This window comes from Erpetoichthys calabaricus, chromosome 2 (genome assembly GCF_900747795.2).
Source record: "Erpetoichthys calabaricus chromosome 2, fErpCal1.3, whole genome shotgun sequence".
NCBI classification, from domain to species: domain Eukaryota; kingdom Metazoa; phylum Chordata; class Cladistia; order Polypteriformes; family Polypteridae; genus Erpetoichthys; species Erpetoichthys calabaricus.
In genome coordinates, this window is record NC_041395.2 from 76,116,468 (window position 1) to 76,126,049 (window position 9,582).

The 9,582-nt window shown below is 39.8% G+C and overlaps 1 protein-coding gene across 1 annotated transcript in view; it reads left to right on the top strand.

The window, feature by feature from the left end:
- Positions 1-6,511, top strand: part of selenbp1 (selenium binding protein 1) — a 78,146-nt gene extending 71,635 nt beyond the window's left edge. Inside the window, exon 12 of the mRNA XM_028793943.2 lies at positions 3,520-6,511. Within this exon, the coding sequence (XP_028649776.2) occupies positions 3,520-3,682 (163 nt within the window). The 3' untranslated portion in view covers positions 3,683-6,511. The remainder of the gene's footprint in view (positions 1-3,519) is intronic.
- Positions 6,512-9,582: the final 3,071 nt, after the last annotated feature.

A 9,582-nucleotide genomic window follows, 5' to 3' on the forward strand; every position in this document is an offset into this window, starting at 1 on the left:
TTATCTCCATTCTTTTCACAAGAGCAGCGATGACCACAGTTGGTGCTGTGGTTGATGCCTGCTCACAACTAATTTTTACCGGCAATCAAAGATTAAGATGTCCCGTGACCGCTATCAGCCTACCATGCGGTGTTTGCGCTTTGACAACAAAGATACCCATATGGAACCTATGAAAAACGACAGATTTGCCGCGATTTCGGACATCTGGCAATGTTTTGTTGAGAACTGTGTTTTGAGTTACAACCCAGGGCAAAGACTTTCAGAGTCTGTGGTCATAAAGTTTATAGAGCCGTTTCTGGGCAAAGGCAGGACCGTAACAACACACAGCTTTTTCACGGCGCTTTCACTGGCAAATAGACTGCTGCACAGCAACGCAACTCTGCTTGGCACCATATGTGAAATAGCACTTCCACCTGCAGCTATAGTTACTTTAGTATGTGAGAAGTTCGCCACACTAGTGTTTAGATTTGGCAGTGCCATGCTACTGGTGTATACCCCACAAAAAGAAGCCTTTGATTTGAATCTAGAACACCTGGTGCAATTTTTTGCTACCTGTAAAACATATGGCTGAAGAGATATAAGCAGACACACAAACGCTGGTGAATTATATCTTGGTATCTTGTTGTCACTTTAATTTTTTGTTACTCAGTTTTATTGTTGAATAAAAGCATACTTGTTATACCTTTTGAGAAAGTGTTTACTTTATATTCCAGTAACCACTTGAATGACATCAAATCTGTCTGTCTCTCTCATATACACACACATTCATATATGAAAACATCACTATTTGAACATGCTATGCCATTTGAACATAAGTTATTTGAACATGTTTTTTTTTTCCTCCAATCTTGCTCAGCCGCCATGTTATGGTCCATGCTACTGAGAATGCAGACAGACTTCTTTGTTTTGGGCGCCTACACCGTCCACATGGCACTGCAAAGGAATTTAAGGTTGCTTGGAATTACGACTTTTTTGCATAGGCTTCATGGATTTTTGTGTTAAGGATAAAATCATTTTTTGTCAATTCAGTAATTACTTGGTATTTGTTGGATTACCTACTGTTTTATTTTTTATCCCCAAAAACTTTTAGTTCAAATTATTTTAAACAATTCTCCTTTTCACTTCTCTATCGCAATTAATTAATGACATACAGTAATCCCTCGCTATATCGCGCTTCGCCTTTCGCGGCTTCACTCTATCACGGATTTTATATGTAAGCATATTTAAATATATATCGCAGATTTTTTGCTGGTTCATGGGTTTCTATGGACAATGGGTCTTTTAATTTCTGGTACATGCTTCCTCAGTTGGTTTGCCCAGTTGATTTCATACAAGGGACGCTATTGGCAGCTGGCTGAGAAGCTACCCAACTTACTTTTCTCTCTCTCTCTCTTGCGCTGACATTCTCTGATCCTGACGTAGGGGGATTGAGCAGGGGGGCTGTTCGCACACCTAGACAATACGGACGCTCGTCTAAAAATGCTGAAAGATTATCTTCACTTTGCTCCCTTCTGTGCAGCTGCTTCGTGAAGCGACATGCTGCACGGTGCTTCGCATACTTAAAAGCACGAAGGGCACGTATTGATTTTTGATTGTTTGTTTTTATCTGTCTCTCTCTCTCTTTCTATGCTCCTGATGTAGGGGGTGTGAGCTGCCGCCTTCAACAGCTTTGTGCCACGGTGCTTCGCATACTTAAAAGCCAAACAGCTCTATTGATTTGTTTGCTTTTCTCTATCTCTCTGACATTATCTGCTCCTGACGCGCACTCCTTTGAAGAGGAAGATACGTTTGCATTCTTTTAATTGTGAGACGGAACTGTCCTCTCTGTCTTGTCATGGAGCACAGTTTAAACTTTTGAAAAAGAGACAAATGTTTGTTTGCAGTGTTTGCATAAAGTTCCTGTCTCTCTACAACTTCCTGTGTTTCTGTGCAAATCTGTGACCCAAGCATGACATAAAAATAACCATATAAACATATGGTTTCTACTTCACAGATTTTCACCTTTCGCGGCGGGGTCTGGAACGCAACCCCCGCGAAGGAGGAGGGATTACTGTATTTGGGGAAAAAATGTCTGGTATATTGTTAACTTCAGCTAAATGCCATTAGCATGTAAATGGAAGTTTATTAAAATTATTGTTGTTCAGCCCATAAGTGCACCAGTGAGAAAACTGTTTGAATTTTGAAACCTACCATATCTGACTTTGGGAGTACTTTCATCATATTTCTGGTCTGAAAACAATTTGAGTATGATGTAAACCACATAAGAGCTGTGCCTAACAGTCCACATGAATTCTTTGACCAGTGCAGTATGTGGCATTTTTGCCATGAAAATTCTGGTGGGGCCACACAGACCTAGTAGAGAGAATATCAGAACAGGCAGAGCCATTCTTAGAAGCCATGCCAGATGTACTGTACAAGTTTACAGACCCTTTAAATTGTGTCACAAAAAATGTAACCAGTGGGTCACTTAAAAGGGTTCATTCTTCAAGCCCTAGTGTGGAACTGAAAAGTTCAGGCTGCACATACACTGACATGAGCAAAGGAATGTCGTGAACATCACACAGTCCAAGGGCTGGGACATAAAGACAGTTTCATATACTCCAAAAAATGTTTATCATACTGGAAATTGCATTGAGCATGTCATGGAAAATTGGAAAAATTGATTATGATGACCAAGTCAAATTTGCTATAAATAATTAACAAGGGGGTAGAAGTATTGAAGCGAGTTTACTACTTACTTCATTTTTGCACAACATTGCCATCTGCTGGAAAGCTGAGGATGTGTGCAGGGTACCTCCCTTCCCTAAATGCAGGCAGTGTGGTGTAGTGGTTAGGGCTTTGGACTTCAAACCCTGGGGTTGTGGGTTCAAATCCTGCTACTGACAATGTGTGACCCTGAGCAAGTTACTTGACCTACCTGTGCTCCAATTGGAAAACTAAATGTAACCAATTGCATCATAAACATTGTAAGTCACTTTGGATAAAGGCATCAGTCTTCTCAGTGATCAGAAATATTAAAAGCTGCATGTACATCTAAAAGTGAAATGACTGCAGCACTCCGACTCTGAGAATATTACATTTTTTACCACACAAGATATAACTTGCCATATTGTGTGTAATGCTGTCATGATGCGAGTTTTCTGTTATTTCCACGAAGATGTCTGACATTAAAAAGGTGTTTAGTTTCATTATACTACGTGTTTTGCAATCATAAAATATGGCTTTTGTTAATATCATAAAAGAGCAAGTGTATCTATTTTAGGCTTGTTTTGTGTTTAGATTGTGTCCTGTTTTACAAATGCGTGTCCTTTGTCTGTCCTCCAACTAGTGCATGTGCAGTAGGTTTATGAACTACAGATACTCTTTAAGTAAGAAACAAACTTATTTTAAACTCTACAGGTATTATCCAAATTGCATGCATGCTGGTTTGTGTTTTAAAGTTCCTATTGTATTAGTTTAATCCAAATTAGAAATGCAAAATCAATACCTCTTATACGAATTTATTACACTGTTTTTCAGAGAGGGCTCTGTTATGCTACAAGTTGATATAGACACAGAGAATGGAGGGTTGCAACTCAATGAGAATTTCCTTGTTGACTTCGGCAAAGAGCCTGGTGGTCCAGTTCTGGCTCATGAAGTACGATACCCTGGTGGAGACTGCAGCTCCGATATCTGGTTGTGAAGAATATAAAGACAAGGAAATACACGATTTGCTCTGTGCCTTTTCCCTCCCTGCTTACATAACTGTCACTCAAATATCAGCTTTTAATCAAAAATGTAATGTGAATTTTAAACAAATATAACAAGCTAACCAGCTTCAAAGCTTTTTGTATGTATTTTCCTTGCTCATATTTTAAAGATTTTCTTTCCAGTAAAACAATCTATAAGAAGCTTAAACACCACATCTAAATACTCCGTTGAGAGAAATATGAAGGCAAGTATATTTGGAATACAGAGCAGTAGAAAATTAAAGATATCTCCCAGATTCTAAAAGAAATACTATATATGAATATTACAGTGTGTTGGTAAGAGGTGATCTGTATTGAATATATATCAAAATATTATCAAGTGAATGATGGAATGATTTCAAATATCAGATTTTTTTACAACTTTTTTATAACTAATGTTTTATACACTGTAGTTATATCACCAAGACTTTTTCATCAAGTGGTTTATTTGAAGTGTCCTGGCATCTTTAAAAAAAAAAAAAAAAAAAAAAATCCAAGCTTTTGAAAGAATCATTGGTGAATGTAAACTTTAGACTAAATAGTTCAGTATTTGTACTGCTGATTTTGTGTGCGTGTTAATTCACTATCTTTGTGGATAGCTGATGGCAGTGAAAAGAAAATTAATCTGCTGTAGAAGGCACAAAAAGACAAGATCAGAGTCTGTTAGCTTACTGATTGTGCAACTGCTCAAATCCTGAATACATGGATATACCTCATTAATCACAATAAAGTTAAAAAATGAGTTAAGGCTAAAGGATCTTCATTGAAAAAGATGTGTTGTTCTTTTTGTTGGAAATGTGAATCTCTCATGATGCAGAACTAATCAAATGTGACTGAATTTTGGGCATAACAGTATTTTTGTTATCTGTGGCATTTTACTATATACATTGTATCCGGAAAGTATTCACAGCGCATCACTTTTTCCACATTTTGTTATGTTACAGCCTTATTCCAAAATGGATTAAATTCATTTTTTTTCCTCAGAATTCTACACACAACACCCCATAATGACAAAGTGAAAAAAGTTTACTTGAGGTTTTTGCAAATTTATTAAAAAATAAAAAAATTGAGAAAGCACATGTACATAAGTATTCACAGCCTTTGCCGTGAAGCTCGAAATTGAGCTCAGGTGCATCCTGTTTCCCCTGATCATCCTTGAGATGTTTCTGCAGCTTAATTGGAGTCCACCTGTGGTAAATTCAGTTGACTGGACATGATTTGGAAAGGCACACACCTATCTATATAAAGTCCCACAGTTGACACTTCATGTCAGAGCACAAACCAAGCATGAAGTCAAAGGAACTGTCTGTAGACCTCCGAGACAGGATTGTCTCGAGGCACAAATCTGGGGAAGGTTACTGAAAAATTTCTGCTGCTTTGAAGGTCCCAATGAGCACAGTGGCCTCCATCATCTGTAAGTGGAAGAAGTTCGAAACCACCAGGACTCTTCCTAGAGCTGGCGGGCCATCTAAACTGAGCGATCGGGGGGAGAAGGGCCTTAGTCAGGGAGGTGACCAAGAACCCGATGGCCACTCTGTCAGAGCTCCAGAGGTCCTCTGTGGAGAGAGGAGAACCTTCCAGAAGGACAACCATCTCTGCAGCAATCCACCAATCAGGCCTGTATGGTAGAGTGGCCAGACGGAAGCCACTCCTTAGTAAAAGGCACATGGCAGCCCACCTGAAGGACTCTCAGGCCATGAGAAAGAAAATTCTCTGGTCTGATGAGACAAAGACTGAACTCTTTGGTGTGAATGCCAGGCGTCACGTTTGGAGGAAACCTGGCACCATCCCTACAGTGAAGCATGGTGGTGGCAGCCTCATGCTGTGGGGATGTTTTTCAGTGGCAGGGACTGGGAGACTAGTCAGGATAAAGGGAAAGATGACTGCAGAAATGTACAGAGACATCCTGGATGAAAACCTGCTCCAGAGCGCTCTTGACCTCAGACTGGGGCGATGGTTCATCATTCAGCAGGACAACTAAGCACACAGCCAAGATATCAAAGGAGTGGCTTCAGGACAACTCTGTGAATGTCCTTGAGTGGCCCAGCCAGAGCCCAGACTTGAATCCGATTGAACATCTCTGGAGAGATCTTAAAATGGCTGTGCACCGACGCTTCCCATCCAACCTGATGGAGCTTGAGAGGTGCTGCAAAGAGGAATGGGCGAAACTGGACAAGGATAGGTGTGCCAAGCTTGTGGCATCATATTCAACAAGATTTGAGACTCTAATTGCTGCCAAAGGTGCATCGACAAAGTATTGAGCAAAGGCTGTGAATACTTATGTACATGGGATTTCTCAGTTTTTTTATTTTTAATAAATTTGCAAAACCTCAAACTTTTTTCACGTTGTCATTATGGGGTATTGTGTGCAGAATTCTGAGGAAAAAAATGAATTTAATCCATTTTGGAATAAGGCTGTAACATAACAAAATGTGGAAAAAGTGATGAGCTGTGAATACTTTCCGGATGCACTGTATAAGAACACCCCATCTTTATAATACAATAACACACCAAACATGGTTTTCGTTTTCTCATCAGGCATTCACTGTCAACCATAATTTCCTCCTTAGACAGCCCAGTCAGTCTTTTTGTGGATTATGTTCTCCCTATATCTGCTGTGTGCTCAAGTTTCCTCTCCCATCCCAAAAACAGGTGAGGTTAACTGGCATCTCTAAACTCGACTGCTAAAATATGTCATTTGTTCTTCATGTAGATGTACTTTAATGATGAATTTTGTTTGTTCCAAAGTCCTGTAGCCTATTAAAAATGACATTTTCGCTCCATTTTGGTTTACGAGTACTTTTTATAAGAAAATAAATGAAAAAAATGTAAATGCACCTAAACTAAGTTTAAAATGCCTTAAGAGGCTTATATGCTTATACAAGCAAAATATCTCCATTTTTATGTATAGGAACAATGATTTAACTTTGCTGTAGAACATTTTTAGCATCTTTGCCTGAAAAATGGGCCTGTAGTATTATCATGTCCATCCACCCTTTGTATCGGTGTCTGAGCTTACAACATTTTTTGAAACAAAATGAATCATTTTATGATTGTATTTATGAAAAGATAGTGAAAATGATGTGTTTTTGCACGTGTGTGTTGTTTATTTTTTTTAAAAAGACATTACTAAGATATTCAGGAAATTGTAAAGTTCAGAGGCTTTCCAAACCACCTCTACTGGCTCCTCCTGATCCAGAGTAACAGCGCCTCAATGATCTTAGTCCTAGACTGGTGTAGAAAATCAGCACAGCAAGGAATGTCATTTCAGCTGTTTGTATCAGTGGTCTCAGCTTGAGGCCAAAGGTGAGACTACAGACCTGTATTAAAAAATTTGCCGAATGACAGAGCTTCCCCTTCAATTTCACTGTCCAGTACAATACCCACCACCACTGCACCGTTCTGCTGCATGAAACCCTCTGTCACAGAGACCCACTAGGGGTCTGCTGCTTTCCCAACACCGGCAGAGAGTAAGCCCATGTTTTCCATGTCCATTACCACAGATTTGGAGGTGCTGATTCTCACCCTGATCAGACAGTACTCTGCTGCAAACTGACCCAGTGCACAGGGGGTAGAAGAACGCCCTTATCAAATAATGGAGCTGTAACAATTGGATGTTCTTCGACCTTAGCTGCACCTTTCCATTAAAATCACGAACAATAGAGCAAAGAAGATGCAAACTTGATGGAATTGTGTGTATACTTTAGCCAAAAATCAACTTAATGCCACAATATTACTCCACAACTACAGGGACTGAATGACACATAGAAGCAGCCTTAAAACCACATATTCCTGCACTGCCTCTCCTAAGGTAAGTTCACAAACAAGTAAACAGGATTAGCAAATTCTGATTACTCAGACTTTTACAGACCCTATGCAGGCACAGGTCTTTGTAGTTTGCCTTCACTATAGAGGTCTTGAACAAGCTCCATACAGGCTTCATGTACTTCACATTTACTAAGGTTGTAGGTGAAGCTGTTACATACTTGAAATTTGAAGTAACCTGAACATAAGAATCTACCTGGCTTACCCAGGATATACTTAATACACAGTTTCTTCTCCCGGGCCAGTCTACCAAACAGGTTTATGTGAGTTACCTTAGCACAATGTGGTGAAAAGCTGGGAAACAAAGTCCATAATCAACCTTGGCCAAAATGATCTGATACAAGGTGCACTTAGAACATGATGCTATAGACAACCTTTGAATACAAAATAATCTAAAAGCATTTCACGGCTGGCATTCAAATTCAGATCTGACAGACTGATCTTAGCAACTATCAACTGAAGTCTCCCAATCGAACTATGGAGTCATTAGGCCATACACTGCAGAGTATGATGAAATTTTTATCTTGAAGAAAGATGGATACTCTTGATTAGTTTTGGCTCATGTACACAAATACCACTTTTTCCTTCCAAAAATCAAAATTATATTGAATCGACCTGGCATGCACTAGTACCAGCTGCCTTTTGGGAATCTTCTATCCTCACCCCTACATCAGGTTTTTTTTTTTTTGTTTTGGGCAACTCCATGAAGAAATATGACCCCCCTTTCTAATGACATATGTAGATGTGACGCTGACTAGGCAATTTTTACACTTCTGCACTGTGTATGTTTTAGTCCTTCCTTTCTCTGCTACAGAAGCAGCATTCCACATTCAAGTGGAAATCCACCTGGCTCCCACTTTGAATTACAGGTGATGAGTCCACACCACGGGTCAATTATGCTTCAGATTACACCAAACACCTTGCTACTAGGAACTTTAACTGACTCTGGGATTGGGTGCCTGTATTCCAAGCAAGGAGAACAGTCATGTGACTTTTAATATTAACTCTCCAGGGAGGTGGTTTGGAGGTCACTTGGTCTGCTCCTTCCCTGTTTTGCAAAGGGTAACCATAACAGAACCGTAAACATTTATAACTTACTTCAAAGTAGTCTAGCAGGGTCAGAAAAGATTCTCTGGGAATGCCTGTGAGCAACATCTCACCAGTGACAATATCATGACTAGAGGTATGACTTACCAGCAAAAAGGTACAGAAACTTCTATGGGACATATGCAGTCTTAAAAATGGGTATGGGGTTAACTGAATACCACTTTATGTTAGCCAGGCACAGAAAGACCTGATCCTAGTAGCATTTCATGCAAGGTAGGAATCCTCTGTACAAGGTGTCAGCATAACACAAGATCCACTCGCACACACTGACACAGAGGCAACCTAGGGGTCTCAGTTAACCTAATGCATGCTTTTTAGGAGATATCGGAGCAAACTCACATTGGCATGAGATAAATGTACAAATAGCATACAAACAGTGACTGGGATAGGAATTAAACCGAAATCCATGCATCCATTTTCTAACTTCCTTATCCAGTTCTGGGTCGTAGAACAGCAGTACCTGCACAATGCACAAGGAACCCACCCTGACAAAGCTGCTCCCAGCTGGGTACAGTGATACCCAGACCAGCAATCACATTGGACCAAGGTAAGAGTGGAGGGTCTTAGAGGAAAACTTAGGGTAAGCATTGCAAGAAATTGGACACTCCACACAAATCCAGGATGTTGGTGCTATGAGGCAACAGTACTAACCACTACACCATCACATAATTAGCAGAGATTTTTAATCATGCTGACTTACAAGCCCAGAATAAATTATAACTGCTTACCTTTTTTTAACAACTGGAGCATTCCTGTGAACCCGAATTAAATAAGTGGGTTCCCCAAAACCCTGTTCAGAATAAAGCAGGTTTAGAAAATGTATGGGGGGATGGTTCAAAAAGAATATTTAGAAAATGGAGTACAGGAAGGTTAAAGGAATATCTTTTGGTATTTGAGATACATTGTATTAACCCCTGGGGGG